The sequence below is a fragment of the Ochotona curzoniae genome, unplaced genomic scaffold, assembly GCF_017591425.1.
Source record: "Ochotona curzoniae isolate NIBS_2020 unplaced genomic scaffold, NIBS_Ocur_1.0 scaffold_4506, whole genome shotgun sequence".
Lineage (NCBI taxonomy): Eukaryota > Metazoa > Chordata > Mammalia > Lagomorpha > Ochotonidae > Ochotona > Ochotona curzoniae.
The window spans coordinates 34,940,392-34,961,437 of NW_024467119.1; the positions used below are offsets into that span (position 1 = coordinate 34,940,392).

Consider the following 21,046-nt stretch of genomic DNA (forward strand, 5'->3'; position numbering starts at 1 on the left):
AATTGCATTGGATAATCTGAACATTTTAGCAATATTGGTTGTTTCCACCCAGGAACACAGGCTGTTCTTCAGTTTCTTTCATTAGTGTTTTTATGGTTTCATCATAGCAACCTTTCACCTCCTTGGTTAGACTTATTTCTGGTCTCTTTTTTTTTTTCCTTGTGCCCACTTAATATTGGATTGCTCTTTTGTTTTCAGTTTGCTATTGGTGTATAATACTGCTTTGATTTTTGATTGTGGACTTGAGATTCTGAAGCTTTGCTGAATTTGTACTTCAGCAGTATCTGATAATGATACGTTTTGTTCTATACTTGAATCTAACACTCTTCCTTGTGCCATACACACACAAGCTACAAAGGGCTCACCATGCTAAATGTATACATATTTAGAATTGTCATTTTTTTAATGTAGTTTAGAAACATGTACTTAACTGAATTTTATAACATTCTTTAAATCAATTCTGAATTTAAGATAATCATGGACATTAAAATATTTCTCACTTCCAATTGTGTGAAGATGCTTTGTTTTCTGCAGACCATTCAATGTCAGCATTTCAGTCAGCTTCTTTTCCCATGAGGAGGTGAATTCTTCATGTGTTTATTTAGCTCCTCCTAATTACACAGTCTGTGCCTGATACACAGGTTGTACCTGGGGATTATTTGATAGATAATCTCCATAATGAATGAATAACTATGATTTTTATTTAAAATTTCAGAAAAGGGGATTCTAGTATGGGTGAAACCAAGGTGTTAATATGTTTCACATATTCTGTTTCCATCAGTTTATCCCTTGAGGGAAGTAGTTCTGAGAACCAGAATTAAAGATGAACCTGCTGTGACGTGATGATACATAGGCACCTGTGCAGAACGAAAGGCTGACAACTCATTTGTGGCAAAAAAAAAAAAAAAATATATATATATATATATATATATATATAATGGATAGCTTTAAAATAAGGTGCAGGAGCAAGTCTAGCTTCACTTTATTTGTTTTAAAGAGTATCAGGCCTGGTGGCGTGGCCTAGCGGCTAAAGTCCTCGCCTTGAACACACTGGGATCGCATATGTGTGCTGGTTCTAATCCTGGCAGCTCCACTTCCCATCCAGCTCCCTGCTTGTGGCCTGGGAAAGCAGTTGAGGACGGCCCAAAGCTTTGGGACCCTGCACCCACGTGGGAGACCCAGAAGAGGCTCCTGGCTTCAGATTGGCGCAACACTGACCGTTGCAGTCACTTGGGGAGTGAATCATTGGATGGAAGGTCTTCTTCTCTGTCTCTCCTCCTCTCTGTATATCTGACTTTGTAATAAAAATAAATAAATCTTCAAAGAGTATCCTATTTTTTAGCAATATTGCATATTCTATTGTTTGGTTGAAGAAGTGATATTATACACATCATTTGTTAGCTTCTGTTGAGTGGGGTTAGGGTTAGGGTCCTTGCCCTCAAAATTACATGAGGTCATGTTGAATTTGCACTTTCTGGGGCTCACCTGAGCTCTGGAGAATCAGAATGATTCTGAGCGGGTGGTGTACTGCAGGTAACAGGCTGGTCCACAGGTACTTCTAGACCGTTTATAGGGAGCTGATGAAGTCAGGGAATCATCTGAATGTGTAGATGAAAATGTCAAAAAACATTAGGCTTATTGTATAGAGCCAAAATGCTGACTAAAGCATTTAATATTTTTTTGTGTTTTCCTTCAAATGTTACTCTTTCATAATTTTATTAGGAGCTTAATATGCAGAAAGTCAGGACACATTACCTCAGGATTCATCTAAACTTCTCCTAGTCAAAGGTAAACAGTGTGGAGGCATTCATTTGTGATTTGGGAGAAAACCATGTAAATCACACACATGTATTATGTATTTTGTGATTCTGGGATATAATTTTAATTTTTAAATTCAGTGATCTTGCGAAGATATTTTTGTCAAAAATTGGTTAAGTGTAGACAAGATGCGGTTGTGAGACCTATGTTAACTTAAGCACTGATCAAGATGGCAGTTTGTGTGTTGACACATTTTGTGTGAGAGTTCTTGTAGCAGTGCCTGAAGTGTAACAGGTATCAGTCTAACAGATACCCTTAGACCCAAGGTCAGGTGAGTCATTGTCTCCGTGTTAGTGATAGAAGAATGAGGGGCAGCTAGGAAGTTTATGAAGCTAACCAAGGATCATCATCTAGCTACGTCTACCACTGCAGCTGTAGTGACTTGTACCACAGATGGTGGAAGCAGCAATAAGCTCATAGGTGATCACTTCTGCAGGTGAAATATGATAAGAAAGGCAGGTCTGTTGAAATGTAGTGTTGTGCTGAGTTTTTGTCTTACCCGAGTTTTGTAGACTGATTGTATACTAGTTTGTGAATTTGCATCCTCTTTTTCTTTCAGCAAACTTCCTTGATAACATGCTTTTGCGAAGTTCAGGAAAATTAAACGTGGGCACCAAGAAAGAGGATGGTGAAAGTACAGTGCCCACCCCTCGTCCGAAGATCCTGCGTTGTAAATGCCATCATCATTGTCCAGAAGACTCTGTCAACAATATTTGCAGGTTGGTAATATATCTCACTGCAACCTAGAGCTAATAAGAAATTCTTGCATTTTGTCAACCCCAGAACCTAGTGTTGCCAAGCAGGCATTGTGGAGAATAGCGGCTGATCTTAGTAACAGTCAGAGCTATGCCTGTGCCTGGACAAACACAGAACTGTGTCATACCCTGACCTGCTATTCTCAGGGCCTTCCTCCCTGCAGACAGCACCTATGTATGTAAACACAGGGCACAGGGCCAAGGGCCAGGCACACTGGTTTCCTTTCAAAAGACCTGGTCCCCACAATCAGTACAGTAGCAGAGACTGTCAGATCTTGTGCCGTGTTTCTTATATAACCACATCCTCATTTTGCTGAAGTTAGTATTTTGGAAAAAACGAAGTTGTTGGAAATATTCGTATGGTGACTTGGAGAGAATGGATAGTGACAGAGCTTATGTGCAGCCACTTAATGTTAGAAAAGACATTGTTAAAAAAAAATCCAAGACCATCAACTCTCTGGTTGGTTGTCATATGCTTTTAAATGGTTTATAACATTTGCCAACAGCTTGCTGGTGTGTTCTGCTCACACACGTTTCTCTAGCCATATCTACCTTGCTGATCACTGTAGCTGCATTTGCCCCCTAGGTGTGGAGAGTGGTGGGTAAAAGCCAAGGCCTCATCAAGTCAGAGTATCAAGGATTCATGCATACATTAGCCAGATGACAGTTGGCCTCAGAATGAACAAGTCACAGTAGGACAGAAGTCTCTAGAGAGCTCAGGGACTCACACAAGGGGATGTGCTGCCAGCTGTGAAGTCCAGAAAGTCAGGCCAGGCAGCCTGCAGGGGCTTCGTCAACCAGCTGCATCAATAAGAGCTGAATGCTGGGTTTCCCCCGTTGCTTTCTTTGTGCTTTATCTTATGCCTGCACTAAGCAGGGTATGAAGAAGGTTGCACATCCAAAAATTCCAGTCATGAAATTTAAAGCCAAGAGAGCTCCAGAATCTGGAACTTAGTGAGCACTGACATTTTGGTCACCATGAAAGATTCCTTTCAAGCTTATTTGATCTATTGAGGTGATCACACCTATGGTATTTTTTAAAACTCTCCTAACATCAACGTTTTTGTCCTGTTTTCTTTATAAATCGTTGAAGTTTCCTAAGCTAGTTTATGAGGAAGTGCAGGGGAAAAAAAACACATGAGCCATTGCAGAGGAAAGTTCTTGTTGTGGGGAAAAGTGAGGTCTGTTAAAGGCCTAGTGGTTTCGTTAGACTACAGAGAATAGGAAGGATATGGTAGATGCGGAGCCTCCAGCCAGGAAAGGAGTTCTGTGGCCTGGTAGACTGTCTTGAGAATGCTGATCTGGCTTCTAAGAGATTTAAAGCTATTGGACATGGGTGTTTAAGCAGGAGTATTCATGGTTGTTGGCATAATATGACTTATTTTTGTTGAAAACATTGTTTGCTGCAGAATATTATATGTATTAGGAACAGAGTAAAGTTAAATCAAGGACACTTAAAATGAAAAAGTAAATTCAGCAAGTATGTGAAAGAAAATTTGGGCCATTATTGTGGCTCAGTGATTTCAGCCACCAGCGGCATTATCAGCATGCCTTATAAATGCTGGTTCCAGGCTTGACTGCTCCTGAATTCAGGTCAGCTCTGGGATGATGTGTCTAGAAGGCGGCAGAAGATGACACAAGTCCTTGGATCTTTGACAACTCGGTGGGACGCCCAGTTGGGGTTACAGGCTTCTGGCTTCAACCTAGCCCATTCCAGCCACTGTGGTCATTTGGGCATTGAACCCATGGATACAAGATCTGTCTCTAATTCTGCCTAAATCTTAAGGAAGGAGGCAAATGATTCCAAAGTAGGAAGAGAATTGCATGTACTTAAGAAATATTTAGGGAATCGAGTTCTGTGTTGATGGACTGGATGTTGGAAGGGAACAGGAGGAGCCTTGATGTTTCTGGGTGTAGCTTTAGCTGCATAGCAGAGCTTTTCTGTGAAAGAAGATGGAGGCACAAAATTGAGTTTCTGCTTGGACATGTAACCTTGAGCTTTCTGCACATTTTCCAAGAGATGTTTAAAAAGAGGTAGTAAAATATGGACTTATCTTCAAAGAAGTAGATGGGAGAAGAGGCAGGCTAAGTAGAGAACTAATAGATGTTTCCTGGTAAAGGAACACACAGAAACATGGCAGTTTAGTTCTAAAGGCATTTATGTTTTCATTTAGGGATTTGTAAGGGCTACTCCTGTGCTGAGCTCAGAGGCAGGTGGGTGGTCTTGACGTCAGGTGGATGCTTGGTTTAAGGCCTATTGAGCACTTTTGTTCTTGGATCAACAGTTATCCAAGTATTCCCTTTCTTGCATGAACATTAGGGAACAATCTCAGACATTTGTATCATGACCTGTCAGTCTGCCAGATGATAGTCCAGCTCAGTGTCAAGGGGAAGCCAAGGCCAATGGGAAGTGTGAAGGGTTAGGACCAGCAATTGTACAATCCCATCTACCAGAGCAGGAATCCCCAGAGACTGAAATTTAGTGGTAAAGCTGAATCTAGGTACACAAAGGTGGTAGTAAGGGCAGCCGTATTGGATGTTCGTCAAATAAGACCAGAATTGAAATGTGGCCTACAGATACATTGATATAATTAACTGCATTTTAGAGATATTTAGTACAGTGATGATGGAGAACAGTTTGGAATTGGCTGTGAATTATTCTGTTGTAGATCTTCAGTTTATCATGCAGAGAGAAAGAAAATGAAAACACAGCAGATGAGAAAACAGTAACAGGCATAATGGAAGCCATGAAAAGAACATGGGTTCTAAGCCAGGATGCTAAGGTTTGCCTATGTTTACCCTGCAATTTATATGATCTTTACTTGCTGTAAAGAACCTAACATATTCCTCAGATGAGGAGGCTGAGAATCTAAAGGGTTAAGTCATTGTTCAATAGGAATGATACATGATGCCAAAATTGTAATCAAGATTTCAAAGTCTTATTTGTGGTTAGTAGCCAAACTCAGTGCTGATTCTCAAAGGGAGAACCATTCACTCTTCAGTCAAATGCGTATGCGCTTTGTTGAGGTGACACTGGCTGCATTTGACCTTCCTGTGAGCTGCAGTCAGTCATGTGCCATCCGGGGCCTTCTGGTTTTTTTCACTGAAGATAAAGCCAAAGTTTTCCACCTCCATTCCTGTGAGTCTACATTCTTCTCTTGGCCTTCCATGTCTTTCTCCAGCTGACTACAGCTAGAACGATTTTCCTTCTCAATCAGCAGTTATACTGTTATATTGATGAAGTAAATTGAAAATGCGGCGTTGGGAAGTTGCAGGGTGAGCATTTGGTGCAATGATTATAATGCCTACATCTCCTATAGAAATGGTTACATTTCTGTATTACTTAGCTTCCAATTCCAGCAGGTGACAGATGATGTGGATGAGTCCCTTCCACTCACAAAGAAGACATAGGGATTGATTTCCCAGAACGCTGCTTCAGCTTGGCCCAAGACTGACTGTTGCAGGCATTTGGGGAGTGTCCAGAGACGAGAAAAGATTTCTCTGTATCTCTGAAATCAAATAAAATTTACAGGTTTTTAAAAATAAAAGTAGTTAAACACATGCTTATTTTTCTGTTACTTTTTAGCTTCAACAGACATAAATGTTACTCTCTAAAATTGTTCTACAAGTTTCCATTTTTGTATTAAGCTCTTAGCAGACCAGTATCCAGTTTGCTGGCCTGCAGTAAGATGCCCCTTGAGTAATTCAGTGCTAGACATGCACTCCTGATAAAGCAACATTGAGAAGACAGGCATGTTTTCTTATGCTTGAGATGAGGGCTAATGTGGTCTGTCTGGCCTGTGACTGCTTACCAGGCAGATGTCAACCAAATTGTTCTAGGTAAGTGACACATGGTAACTCAGGTGACATTGTCTGCATTTAGGGGTTTATAAACCCTACAGCTCATCATTGGTTGTAGTGCCAGTCAACACCAATGCCAGTGTAAATCTTGCCTTGATTGCTGTCAAATATAGATATGTCTGCTTCCAAAGATCCATAGCCCCCACTGCATATGGCATGCACGTTCGAGGATGTAATATGACTATATCATACTGAATATCTTCCTCTATATCTCTCTCCTCAGCATTTCAAAGTGAGGGGTAAAGCATTGTCCTGTCTTCCTTAAGATAATGTACATCTTCTGTTTGTACTATTGGTTGTCATTCTTCATTATAATCCTTCCAGTTGCATTGTCAGATTCTGTGTCTAGAACCACAGACATTATTGCAGGCTTGGAATCCTACAAAGTCTTGAGTGGTTCTTAATCCTTGAATATCATTATGCTGATGTTTCATTTCATATTCCTGGTTCAGCAAGTGCTATCTAAACTTTGTCATTCAGTATGGCTTTGCAGATCTCCCCTTATTTTGCTTGACATGATCTGCAGTGCCATCTTTATCCCAGTCTCATTCCCTTTCTCAAGTTCTTCTGAGTTCTCTTGCTAATCTACCCATATCTGAGAATTATTTTGCCTCATTTTTTGAGGGATAAAATTTAATACTTAACTCATTTTGACCAAGAATTCTCCTGCCTGGGGAATTTTCAGAATTTAATGTGCAATAAATCAAATTGTGTTTGCACCAACACTAGGCTGTGTATGTGAGGATTTAGATAAGTTTCCAACTATGTACCTAGAAGATTTACAGGGCCAATAAGAAAGCTTCGAGGCTTTGAGCCTTTTCACAAAGTTTATGTTAACCCTTTTTAAATCCTCTTGCTCAGTGTCATGGGCTGAGTTTTCAGATGGTTGCTGCTAACCCGATGTCTCAGAATATTTAAAGTGCATGGTGTTGTCTGGGTTTGTGTGTCTTACCTTTCATGCTGAATATCATTGTAAGCCATTAAGGGTTTTCTGCTGTTACCGTTTGATCTAACCCTTCATGATTCTTTTTGTTTTTGTAGGAGATGTTTATTTCAAACCATTGTACTTATGAGAGGGTTGGATCCTCTACTAGAACTTTATTTGTATGGGACTATGGCTTTAATGTCACTTATGATGAGTTTTTTTAAGATTAAAAAAAATTTATTGGAAAGGTAGATTTACAGAGAGAAGGAAGGACAGAGAGAAAGATCTCTCATCTGCTGGTTCATTCCCCAAGTGGCCACAATGATCAGAGTTGAGCTGATTGGAAGCCAGGAGCTTCTTCTAGATTTCTCACAAGGGTGTAGGGTCCCCAGGCTTTGAATCATCCTCTGTAGTTTTCCCAGGCCATAAACAGGGAGCAGGATGAACAGTAGAACATCTGGGAAGTGAATCAGTGCCCATATGGAAATATTGGTGCTTGAAGGAGGAGGAGAAGTAGTCAATTCAGCCATTGCACTAGGCCCCACTTACAGTGTATTTTTTAAAAAAGATTTATTTATTTTTATTGCAAAGTCAGATATACAGAGAGGAGGAGAGACAGAAAGGAAGATATTGCATCTGTTGATTCACTCTCCAAGTGACTGCAGTGGCTGGAGCTGGGCCGATCTGTAACCACGAGTCAGGAGCTTCTTCCAGGTCTCCCATATGGGTACAGAGTCCCAAAGCTTTGGGCTGTTCTTGACTGCTTTCCCAGGCCACAAGCAGGGAGCTGGATGGGAGCGGGGCCACTGGGATTAGAAATGACACCCAAATGGGATCCCGGCACATTTAAAGCAATGACTTTAGCCACAGGGACACCACTCTGGGCCCTACAATTTATTTTTAAAGCAAAAACTTCATTTGTGCCTCTTAGTAATCACAAATGAGAGTGCTGAATGGGCCAAATTTTTTTGTTATATGTAGAAGAGAGCTAATAATGTAGGGATCTGTACAGGGCACAGAGGGAAAAAGGAAGCTAGCTGATCACAGGAAGCCAGTGTTTGATTTTTCACACAGTTCCATATGAAGTGGATTGGAGTTAAGAAGGCAAAGTCATGCTACAACACTTCCTTAGCATTGAATCTATATAGTGAACTGGGGATGAAAAATGCCAATCCTTATCGGGTGTAAAACCTGAAACAAGGGACTGGCACATGGCATCGTGGGCTAAGCTTCCACCAAAATGCCAGCATACCCTATGGGGAACCAGTTTACATTTCATCTGCTCTGTTTTCAATCCAGTTAGCTGCTTGTGGCCTGGGAAAGCAGCAGAGGATGTCTGAAGTTCTTGGGACCCTGCACCCATGTGGGAGACTAAAATGAATCTCCGGGCTCTTGGCTTTGGATTGCTGTTGCAACCACTTCCTATCCAGCCCCTTGCTTGTGGCCTGGGAAAGTAGTAGAGGATGGCCAAAAGCCTTGGGACCATTCACCCACTTAGGAGATCCAGAAGAAGTTCCTGGCTCTTGACTTCAGATTGGCTCAGCTCTGACCATTGCATCCACTTGTGGAGTGAACCAGCAGAGAGAAAATCTTTCTGTCTCTCCTTATGTATGTAAAAATGCCTTTCCATGAAAAATAAATTTTAAAAATAAACAAGATGATACACCGTTTGATATGGGTGCCAGAATAGGATGGGTACTAGTGACTTGTTCTTGAAGATAAACCATAAAGACATTTCTCACATTGAGGTACCTTCCTAAATATAACCTCATCTTTCTCTGATACAGTGACTTGTTAGAGGACCAGCTAGGGCAGGTGACAGTAGAGCCACGTCTATTTTTACCACCTTTCCCTCTAGCACTGTGGCCATCCATTCATCAGACACGTTGAGAAGAAAACAGAAGTGTCTTAGGACTTCTGTAATTCTGTTACATTGATCATGTTTGTTGGCTTACTTCCAAATTGGTAGAAAACATTTACGAACTTATCATTACATCGCTGCTGCTTGAAGCCAAGTGCTACCCCCTCCTCTAGGCTTGGCAGCACAGACCCCCTCAAAGCCACACTTCATCATTCTCACCCTGGTGTTTGCAGCCCAGTTGTGCCCGAGTCCCGCACAGTGCAGATCATAGTGTAGACTAACAAAACAGGCTGCTTTCAGTTCTTCCAGTGAATGAAAAGCTATGTGAATTGAACATAGCAACACTAAAACTTGTGTGCCTCTTTGACATTTCCTGTGACAAAAGCTGGGAAACTTAGTTCTCCTGAATGTGAAATAGATGACTTACTTGATTTTTTTATTTATTAGAAATGAAGGGAGAGAGACAGATATATGTGTGGACAAACCTACGTAAATCTTCCATATGCTGGTTCACTCACCAAATCCAACAGCTGCCATGGCTGGGCCAGGTTGAAGCCAGGAATTGGGAATTCAGTCTGAGTTTCCCATGTGAACAGTGATCAACTATTTGAGCCACCACCTATGGCCTCCCAGGAGGTGCTTTAGCAAGAAGCTGCAATTAAGAGCAAAGCCAGGACTCGAACCCAGGCTGTTGTGAGATGCAGTTTTCCCAACTGGCAGCTTCATCACTTTGCCGGAGGCCTACCCTGAAGTTGATTTTTTTTTTTATAAAATACAGTATTCTCAAGGGTGTTTAACTATATGGGTTAAGATTGTCCATTTAAAACTAATTGATCCTTAAAAGAATTTTAAAAGAATGTTTGCTCACGTAGTGAATTGGATAGTGTACCAATTAATTAAGAGAACTTATTCCTGGCAGGCAAATGCATTGGAGCAGGTATACTCATTTAGGTAATTAATTTTTGCTAAGAGCACATTTCAAATCATGCTTTAAAGCTCCCTATCAGCCATTGAGCAGAGCACATAATGGTTTTTAAGCTAGTATCTTAAAATTACTTTATAGTTAAGTTAATCTTCATAAACATCTGTTCTACTGGGAGGGAAAGTGCTACAGTAGTCTCCCCACAACCATGCAAGCTGTTTTTGTGAACAGCTCTGAGGTTTTCAGTGTAGAACCAGCATCTTAGAAGAATAGGGCTCAAGGAACCAAAGCTTTGGCCAACCTTATACACAATGTACTTTCATTGTAAACAGATGCTGTAGTGCAGTTCTGGATACCTATGAGGTCAGTTTTTAAACACTCTGCAAAACTAATGACAGGTTGGGCTCCAGAAAGCTGTGATCAATCCATTTGATCTGAAATGAGAGGAGGCAAGCCCGGCCACTTTTGGACACATCTCTGCCTATAAAAAGTATTACTTGGTTTCTCAAAGCTTGCAAACAAGGACACTAGCTCTGGCCAGGATGTGTGTTCACTTGGGCACACTGAAAATTCCATTTAAGTAGTGAAGCCTCCGATGATCTTTCAAATGTTCTAGGCACTCCTTTGCTTTTGGGATACTGGGCAATCCACTTGAGCATTTTAACCAAAGTTTGATTACAACTACTGAACTTCGCATACCCTTTAAATTTTCAACTGGCCTTTGCATTTATAATCGTTATCATAGTTAAAAAAAAAAACCCTCAGTAGAATAGCACTATATTCGTGTGGACATCTTTTTAGCCTCAGTTTTGCCTGCAGTTATTCAAGCTATGACTTCCTTCAAGATTCTTTCTTTCTTCTCATCAACTCCAACACCCTGGGAATAGTTGCTAGCCATCTGTGCATATAAAACAGTGGGTACACATGGAAACCACGCATCAGTAGCTTGTTCAGATGAACTACTGATAAAATTTCTTTGTGCAAGCCAGAAGCCATCTCGACAGGGTGGGTTGGGTTGTTGTTCCACCTCAGGAATACCGCTTTTTATTCCTATTTGCTTGATTGAGAATTGCAAGTTCTCAAGTCATCCTTAAACTATGAAGACAGTGCTACTTTCCAGTTAAAGTTTCTTGCAAGATAACCTTTTCAGAGAGAAGCTCACAAATTATTTCCTGTGTCTTCCAGGACATTGAAGCAACAACTGTCCAACAGCTTTACTTATTAGGATATTCCTATTTTTTCCCCTGTATAGATTCTTACCAATTACTAGAAGTACATTTCCCTATATTTAATCATGAGTAACAGAAGCATGTGATTAAGAAGAAATTGGCTTTTGGGATGAGTAAATCTTGTGCTCATGAATTTCTCACACCAGAAAATTAGGATAACTCTTATTCCTGCTAATTTCTAAGTTTTAGTTTTGATGATAAATGCAAAAGAATGTACAAAATGAGTAATACCGTCACGTGAACATCACTTATTCATATTGAAATAAATTTCCATTGAACAATTATTTTACAGATTACTTCATTCAGTGTTTACATGCTGTACGTTTTCATAGTAATATAAGTAAATGATTTAAAAAAAACCCAGAGAACACGTAACAAGGGCCTTTGGGAGGCACTTTTTTCCACGTACATGAATTTGGCCTTGGTCTAACAAAGAGAATTATCAATGGTTCTTCCTGGCTATTTATTCTTATGTTTTAGTTTTTATAAACTGAGGTATTTTGGATCACTTGAAGTTTATAAATCAGATAAAACAGTTCTTTAAGGTGTTGTTGATAACTGAAAGGCTAATATATGGCAGAATGTGCTATCACTAATACAGAGTAGATTAACCCAGCGATCACGTCTAGTACAGTCTCAGTGCTGTCTTCCAGGGCCTTCCAGGCCACATTGCCATGTCTGTCTTAGACACCAGGTGTAGGAGATTAAAAAAAAAAAAAAAGAAGCCACCGTTTTGTACTTTATTTGTTAAGACATGCAGTAGCAGTGCTGTGTTGCTTATACTGGGGATCTGAAGACAGTTTATACTGGGGATCTGAAGACAGTCATCACACCAGCTTGTGAAGGCAGTGGAATCTGCTTATAGACGCTTCTGCATTTAACAATTCTAGCTTCCTGTGTGAGTCCCAGGAGGCTGTAGCAGGGAATATGTGGGAATGAAGGAAAAGAACTTTGATTCAAGGCCTGATCCTTTAACTCTGTGGGTTTTGACCTTGTACACATTTCTTTGCTTTTCAGCACTTCAGCGCCCCCATCTGTAAAACAGAAAGCTTCCTTTCTTTTCATCACTATTGAAATGGATGTCAAAAAAATAAGTAAATGTTACTTTTAATAGATTAAAAAACTCTTGCAGAGAAAGTGTAAAAATGGTTTATTTGCTTTTGCCGGTTTGTGAATGTGCCTTCTTTCTGTTATCATTGCTTAATCCCAACCCAGCCCAGGCCTACACTGCTTACAGCCAAGGGAATTGGGTTGGTGTGACAAGCTTTACCCAGAGGCATCGGTATTCAGTACAAAGCTGTGCCACCTCACTTGTGCTGCCCTGTCTTCCATCTGTTCTTAGTGTTTGTGCCCTGAAATGACTAAGTGTATTCCACTATCTCAGGTCAAGTGTGACCCGCATGGACATTCTACAGCAAACTCTTTTCTTCCTCTAAATCACCATATGCCTTTGGGAGATTATGCATGCCGCCTTAAACCCTCATCCCATATAATGCTGTCTTTCTCACAGACTTGTCTGAATTTGTCTAGAAGACTAATGTCTCTGTGGGAGTCAGGGGAAATTCCGTCATTCATGGAGGTGGTCCCTGCCAGCAAGGCATACTGCCTGTCACGTGGCTATTTTGGATCCTTGCTTCTCACAAGTTTCCAGAGAAAGGAGATGCTACCCGTTGTTTTTAATGGCAACTAAATCGCTTTTTATGAAACTAGATGGTAACAGATTATAGCCTGTAACTAATCATTGATCTTGATTGTAATGAAACAGATGACATACAGCATTCATTCCCTTCTTCCCTGAACACACAGGCAAGCGTGTATTCATGTTTTTTCTTTTCTCTCTAAATCTCTCTCTTGTCTTCAGCACAGACGGATATTGTTTCACAATGATTGAAGAAGATGATTCTGGAATGCCCGTGGTCACTTCTGGATGTCTTGGATTAGAAGGCTCAGACTTTCAGTGTCGGGTAATCTGATACTACTTTGTAAACTTCCACTGGCTACGTTCCCAACAACTCAAACAACACAAAGCAATGTTTCCCTTACTTTCAGTTGTTTAGAAAAATTATGGAAAATTCTCAGATGGTCAGTTCTCACTGCATTTGTAACCAAATGCCCTTCATCTTTACTGTTAACTTGCTGCTTTATGTTCCATTGGTTTATTTTCCTCAGAATCCAGATTGGACCGCTGCATTAAGCCAAAGCTCCTTGCTCAGTTTATCACAAACATAGTCGTAATTTGTCAAATTACAAAGGTTTCTGGGGCTGGGGTGGTTGCATAGTTGACAAAGTCACAGCCTGCAGCACAGGTGTCTCATGTGAATAGTGGTTTGTGTTCTGGCTGCTCCATGTCCACTCCAGCTCCTTGATAATGTGCCTGGGAAAGCAACGTAGCATGACCCAAGTGATTGGCCCCCTGCATTCATGTGGGAGACTAGGAAGAAGCTCAACAGTCCTAGCTTCACTCTGGCCTAACTCCTGCTGTTGTGGTCATTCAGGGAGTAAACCAGAAGATGGAAGTTCTGTCTCTCCCTGTGTCTTCCAGATATCTAAACAAAATGATTATGAGTTTGTTAAGTAGTGATCTTACATTTTAGATTACTTGATTTTTTTTTTTTTACTTTAGAGAAAGCTGATTATAACTGTGTGGGTTCCATTTTAGGATACCCCCATTCCTCATCAAAGAAGATCCATTGAATGCTGCACAGAAAGGAATGAATGCAACAAGGATCTACACCCCACACTGCCGCCATTGAAAAACAGAGGTGAGGCAAGCAAAGCTCCTGGTAGGAAAAGCTTTAGGCATGATGACCATAAAAACTGGATTCATTCTGTGTTCCACATTGATCCAACTGTACTATAGTATTTATATGGCTAGCATAGGTGTAAAACACAAAGCTGACATTCAAAGGCAATGCAAGCAATGCTTGGAAAAACAGTTGTTGGTGATGTTACTCTTAAGGGTCTTTGGATTTTCATCTCTATAGACTTCCCTTCAGAAAATGAAGATTCCTGAAGCTTGCGATCTCTTATGGGAGAATAGGAGAAGATGACCGTGCTTCATGTTCGACACTAGACATTACTTTGAAGTTGCCTTTCACTAAAGTCATACTGCTTGGGTAGCCGTCAGATGATTGCCCGTGCATCCCTGCCACTTGTGTGGGAAACCTGACTGGAGTTCTCAGCTTCTTGCTTTAGCCTCGCCCTGATGGTGAGAGCCAAAAGTGGATGCAAGATCTTAGTCTCTCTTTCACTTTTTTTAACTCGTAAATTAAAGTGTACAGACCTTATAAAGAACTACAAGATTACTTGCTATATGGTATTTAATTTTCTCCACACTTGAGTGCTTTTTAGTCTAATATTAGTATATATATCAATAAAATGGAAAGATGTCTAAATGTGCTTTTTAAATTCAAAAACACACTTAAGGGTTATTCATTAAGAAAGATAAATTGTGCATCCCCAAAGACTTTCTGTTAGAATCACATTCCACATTTTGCTGTTTCTCCTGGCCATCATCAGAGTATAGGGGGTTTGTAATTTTGAGAGAGATTCATGTCCTATCTCTTGAAGGAGTTCCTTGAAATGATCCTTCAAAATTCACCTGTTTTCTTGAGAGTAGATGTTTCTGATAAAATATAGTGGGAGTTCATGACTTTTGTAATGTGATATTTGTCCTGTTAACGTAATACAGCCTAGGAAGCTGTACAGAATGAATTCATAGTAACTCACATCAAACCTCAGTTTTTCTTTGGCTAATCAACATTCTAGGAGTTAGCAATATAAAAATGTATGAACAGTTATTTTTCTCATGGGATCTGAGAAAGAAGCATGTCAAAATTATGTTTCATAATGAATGTGTCAGTAGTAAGTTAGATTACGACGTATTATTCAGGATACTTGAGAAAAGTGGCTGGTTGGCTGGTTCTGTTGGGGATTGGAGGATGTCAACATAGATTCAGAGAAGTAAAGCTTGAATAAGTAAAACTTTGAAGATGAATTTACTGTGTTAATGAGGCAGAAATGACTAAGTAAATTTAGATTTTGAAATTCGAGTCTGGTGTAACGGTGTAGTGAGGTAAGCCACTAGCTGCAATGCTTGCATCCCATAGGGTCTATTCCTGGCGATGGTAGACCAAGGTGAATCTCCTGACTTGGGCCTGGCCTATCCCTGGCCATTACAACCATTTGGGGAGTGAACCAGTGGCTGGACAATCTCTCTCTTTACCTTTGGAATGAATAAATAAATAGATACATAAATCTTAAAAAACAAAATATGTAATTAATGCAAGCATTGTGCTGGGTATTACTTTAATGAACTCCTTGGAGCCTTTCAATGACCCAATGTGGTACTTAGGACTGTTTCTTCCACTTTCAAATTTGTTTTCAGCTTATTAATTTATCAGTTATTTGAAAAGATCTGCCATATACAGGTTCACTCCCCAAATGCCTGCAGTATCTGGTGACTGAGCCAAGTTGAAATAGGAGCTTGGGACTCTACCAGTGTCTTCCCCAATGGGTGGCAGAGACTCAAGCATTTGAGCTATTATCTGCTGCTTTCCAGAGTGCTAATAACCAGGAAATAGGATCGGAAGCGGGGGTGGCTCTCCATGCCAGGTAGCCCAGCATTAGCTGGGGGCATGCCCTGCAATGCCCTTTCCCTTTCCTCTGTTTAAAATGCATGAACTCTGCTAGGTTTGCAGAGCCTGTGGGTAGTATAGGTTGTTTTGTATTTCACTGCACCTCCAGCAAAATAATCTTTGGAATAACTGTCATTTTAAAGGACAAAACATGTACATAATGGAACCAAATACAGCACCTTCACTAGACATGAGCAAATGCAACCCGGGAGCTCTGTGGTCCAACAGCTAGAGTAGGAAGGGAAGTCTGTACAGATATTAAGGCCTTCAGTGCTGATGCAGTGATGGCTAGCTGCCTGAGTGCTTGATTGGTGACAGTGGACTCTGGGGGCGCTGGGGCTAGTGGCGAGCCTCAGGGTGAGTGTCAGGTGGCTTGGTGCAGATTCTGCATGTCCCTGCCTTGTCCAGGAGGGTGGCCAGTGTGTTGAACAACCTCCCACCCAAATTGCTGAGTTACTGCTTCTTAGATTTGTTTTCTGTAACGAGCACTTCAGGGTGCCATGGGTTGATGTTGAAATGAGTGTTGCTTTATGAAGTGTTATCCTTTGTTCTGACTTTTGCACGATAACATTTTTCTATTTTTTTGAAATCAGCAGAAGTTTAAATGTTTAAATATGAGAATTACTCATATACACTACCTAGAGGTTTTATAGGAATTTATCAGAAATAATGCCTGTGTACATGTAATGCCTGTGTAGTTAAGCCCTTATAGGCAAATTAAAAAATTTCTAAAGCTAAAAAATTATCTTATTTCATATCTTATTTTGAACTCTTGAAAATAGGATTCAAGCTGCTTCTTTCAAAAAAAATTGTTTTTAATCCTTTGATTGTTTTAGACCTAGCATTTAAGAGCACTTGGGACACCCACACCCCAGTTTTGAATGCCAGGGTTCTAGTCCAGCTCCTCCTGGTTCCTGCTAATACATCTTCTAATGCCGGAGATGAGGGCTCCAGTAGTTGGAGTCCTGACACAAGCGAGACCTGGAGGAGTTCCCAGCTTCCAGATGCAGCGTCCGTTCAGCCCTGGTCATCGTGGGCATCTATGGAATGAAGCAGCAACTGGAGATACATATTCATTCATCTCTCTCTCTCTTTCTCTCCTCACCTCCTCCCTCCCTCTGCCTTCCCCTTCTTCTCCCCCTTCTTTCTACTCCCCCCCTACCTGCTGACTTCTTCTCAAATAAAATAAGTATGTAAGGAATTAAATACCTACCCTTAGGTACTGCCACCTGGAAATTATGCTCTACAGGTAGCATGTACTTTAGCAGGGAAATTTCTCCCATGTTCTCAGCACAGACAGGTGAACTGTGTGATAGTGTGCAGGCTGTGGAGCTGAGTGTCAGGAGTTCCTCTACAAATGACTGTTTTTTGCCCAAAGATCTGGGACACACGTCATAGCTGAACCTCCTTCTGGAGTATAAGCACTAACATTTCTTGTAATGTCTTGCTCTTAATTATTTTGGAATTTCAGTTTAAATTTGTGCATGGGATACAGGAAAGGAATGTAGAAGTTGTTTTTTCTTTCTTGTTGAATACAATGACCTGAATATAAAAATTCTGTCTTGATCTCATTTCTTATCAAGAAGTATACAGTCTTGAAACAAAATGGGAAAAATCTGATGGGTGTTGGGAGTTTGGGGTGGAATCCCAGCCTGTACGAAATTGTATCACATAATCCAAAATTCAAAATAAAAACATATTTTAAAAAGAATTCTAAACGTTGGTTGTTCCAGGGAAAGCTGTGTTAACATTTTGGTTCTTCAACAGAATTTATTTCTGCAGCTTAAGAGGGAATCTCTATTGATAATAGATCTGAAGCTGTATGGAATTACTTGTGGATTAAAATCCCCTGACAAGAATCCATTCTTCACTTGCTTTTTGCACTCTGTTTGTAGAAATATGGCTCCCTCTTTATCCGTGACTGCAATACCGAGGCTGTGTTACAGGTGTCCTGGGACAGGTACTTATTTCCCAGATTCTGGCTCGCTCCCTGATTCTTCGCTCCAGGTTCTTATTGCAGTTCCGACCCATCTTCCATTCTGCTACAGACAGAGCTGGCATTCATTGTAAGCAGTCACAAGCCACAGCTCTGCATATGGCCAGGCTGATGGCAGTGACAGAGCACAACCACTGCTGATTGCTGCTTGCCTCTTCCCCGGGGGAGCGTTTGGCTCCACTTTTCTGAGCAGCTGGAGTGACAGCGCAGGTTGAAGTCCACTGCCCCCAGAGAACTGCTGCCTGGGCTCTTTTCCTGATAGGCATCTGAAAGTGTTGCCTTTCCCAGACCCTGGCAGTGACTTGAATGTTTACATTGTTAATGCTCCCGCGCACAGGTAATGGCAGATTAAAACATGACCAGCATGACCAACAGCAACAAAAGGCTTATTGATAAGGATCGCCTACTCCCGAGGGAAGACAAGGAGGCAGTAGAGGAGACTGGGGGGAACAGGGTTATTGGGGCAAAGGGAAGTAAAATAGGAAGGTAAGGTGAGCCTTGAATGAGGGCTGGGGGGCTAAGGAAGGAATCCCTCACTTCCTCCGTGTTCTCACTGCTCTGGTGAGTCAGAAGCAGAGTAAGAGGAGTGGGATGTACGATGATCTTGCAGTTCAAGGGGAGAGTCTGTATTCTGCATGAATGTGATCTGTAAAAGGCAATGAGGCAGAGTTTCAGTGAGAGTGCACCACTGAAATGGGAAATTATTCTGTGCTTGTAAATTGACTGATGGTGTGATTTGTTCTAGTTCTGATCTGGTGTCTAAAAGTTGCTTTGATTTCTGCAAAATCGGGCTTCTGTTATGTTTTATTAACTGAAGATACACATTAAGATTTAGTACCATTGGCAGCCTGGGCATGTATATGTAGAAAATGATGGAAAAAGTTTAACATTGTATAAAATCTAGGCTAATTTGAGAGCTTAAAAATTACTCAGTATTCACTAAACTGTGGGTTTCAAATAATACATACATTGTTCATCTGTGACCCATTTTGCATTTAAGATTAATTAATGGCTTTGGGGGACATTTATCACAATGATTCAAGTTCCTGGCCTTCATTTTTGCTGGATAATTAGCAACGTTTTTAAGTTTATTAGTAGTAAGACCACTTCTTTGTATTGATCTTTCATTCATTCGTGATAGAAGGACACCAGATTAGTGCTTTGCAAGTAGCATGAAATAAAAGCAGTTGTTGAACATTGATATTAGACGCATGAGTAAATCATAATATGAACTGGTGATATTTAGGCAACAAAACAGTATTAAGATTCATGAATTGTAGTTAATAATAACATAAGCTTTTTCTGAAATATTTCAAGATAGTATTTATTTTCAACTTATTGGTTCACGCTAATTAAATTAGTTGTCTAGTTAAACTAGTGTTTGTAAGACAGTGGACTTTTTTTAGGACACATTTATAAATACATGGATATATTGTTTTCTTAACTTCAAATGATCCAAAAATAATACAAATAAATAAGTAAATGAAAATACACAGGAGTACAACTTTTTATATTCGTGCTTTCATGTCTGTGTATATAAAATGCACAGAGAGAAAATAGACAGGCAGTGAGGGAGCAAGAAAGCTAAATCTCGTATGGTAAAATCTTAAGAAATATTGGTTAAGGGCATTAATATAATCTTTTTGAAGAATATTTGATAATGTGTTTGAGAAGCGTTAAAATACACGTCCTTGAGCTATTATTTCAAATTCTAGAAATCTCAGTTGAAGTAATCAGTGACATGGGCAAGGTACATGCTTAGGAGTGTTCATTACAGAACTTTATTTATTATTATAAATAAATTTATTATTATAAATTTATTTATCATTATAAAGAAGTGTCATAGCAAAATCTTTGAAATTTCCTGACTGCATGATAACTAAAGAGTGGCTCTCTGATCAGAATGTCAGTATGTACATTACTACATAATCATTAAAAATCATACTAATGTGTAATTACTTTACACATTAACATATTTTGTTCTTGAAATGATACTATAATAGCAAAAACTAAAGGGTTAGCGGCAGTTTTTCCCAAATGATCAGGAAATGGCAAGTTTTTATCTCCTGGCCCCCTTTGGGGAGACCTAGATTGAGTTTCTAAATTTTGAATTCAGTCTACCCTGAGTTGTTTCAAGCATGTGGAGTTTTCTGTCCCTCTGCCATTACAAATCAATCAATAAATATATAAGCATTTAAAAACAAATAGCAGCAATCCTGTTGTCAATGGCATGTGATTGTATTAGTAAGAACATGGCTAATTCAATTACCATATAATTGTACATGTTTTCTGTCATGTTTCTCCAGAGGTCTCCTGTATGAAAACCATCCACAATAATAAAATACTTTGAGTAAAAAATCTCTTGGATTAAAATCAGTAATTAAACTTGTGTATTAAATACCCCTAAGTCTTTTATACTTGTGTAAAGTGTGAAAATGCATGATTGGAGTGAGCCAGATTAGTCAAAAAGTGGAATTCTAACAAATAGTATGTCATAGTTGGTTTTGTTAAGCTGTCACATCCTTGGCTGGAAGAAAGGCATTCCTTTAAAATGCGATTCCATGTAAGAAGAGTAAAGCTATGTATTTTTGAAGGGCATTTGTACTTAAAGTGATGCTCACACACATAGTCTCTCAGGCCACTTTTGAGGCATCCTTTTCCATTCTGCCCAACATAAGATGACTTTCTGTTGCCTCTACAATGAACATAAATTCACTTGTATCCAAACGTGTGCCCAGGGTGGTCCTGACACCCCGTGAATTGAGCCTGTAAGCTCATCACCTTCCTGCTCTTATTTGCAGTACCATGATGCATTCACCTGTGTTCGTATTCTTTTCTGTGGTTTCATGTGGTGTCCAGCTCATTCCCTCCAGAGTAGAAATGTGTGCCTGAATGAGTCATCAGTCATGCTAATCAAATATGTAATTTTGATGTGTGTGTTTGCTGTCATTTAACATGCTGGGACTAGTGCTACAGTAAAGCAGGTTAAGCTGCTATTTGTGACACCAGCATCCCACACAGGTGCCAGTTGAGTCATAGCTA

At 40.1% G+C, this 21,046-nt stretch overlaps 1 protein-coding gene across 2 annotated transcripts in view; it reads left to right on the forward strand.

Moving 5' to 3' along the window:
* Nucleotides 1-21,046, forward strand: part of BMPR1B (bone morphogenetic protein receptor type 1B) — a 174,623-nt gene that overhangs the window by 131,722 nt on the left and 21,855 nt on the right. Inside the window, exons 3-5 of one of the 2 annotated variants that reach the window (XM_040966511.1) lie at nucleotides 2,378-2,537; nucleotides 13,233-13,335; nucleotides 14,031-14,133. In XM_040966511.1, coding sequence (XP_040822445.1) covers nucleotides 2,395-2,537; nucleotides 13,233-13,335; nucleotides 14,031-14,133 — 349 coding nt within the window. In that variant the 5' untranslated portion in view covers nucleotides 2,378-2,394. Of the gene's footprint in view, nucleotides 1-2,371; nucleotides 2,538-13,232; nucleotides 13,336-14,030; nucleotides 14,134-21,046 lie in introns of those variants that run through there. The other variant, XM_040966512.1, reaches the window with a different exon arrangement.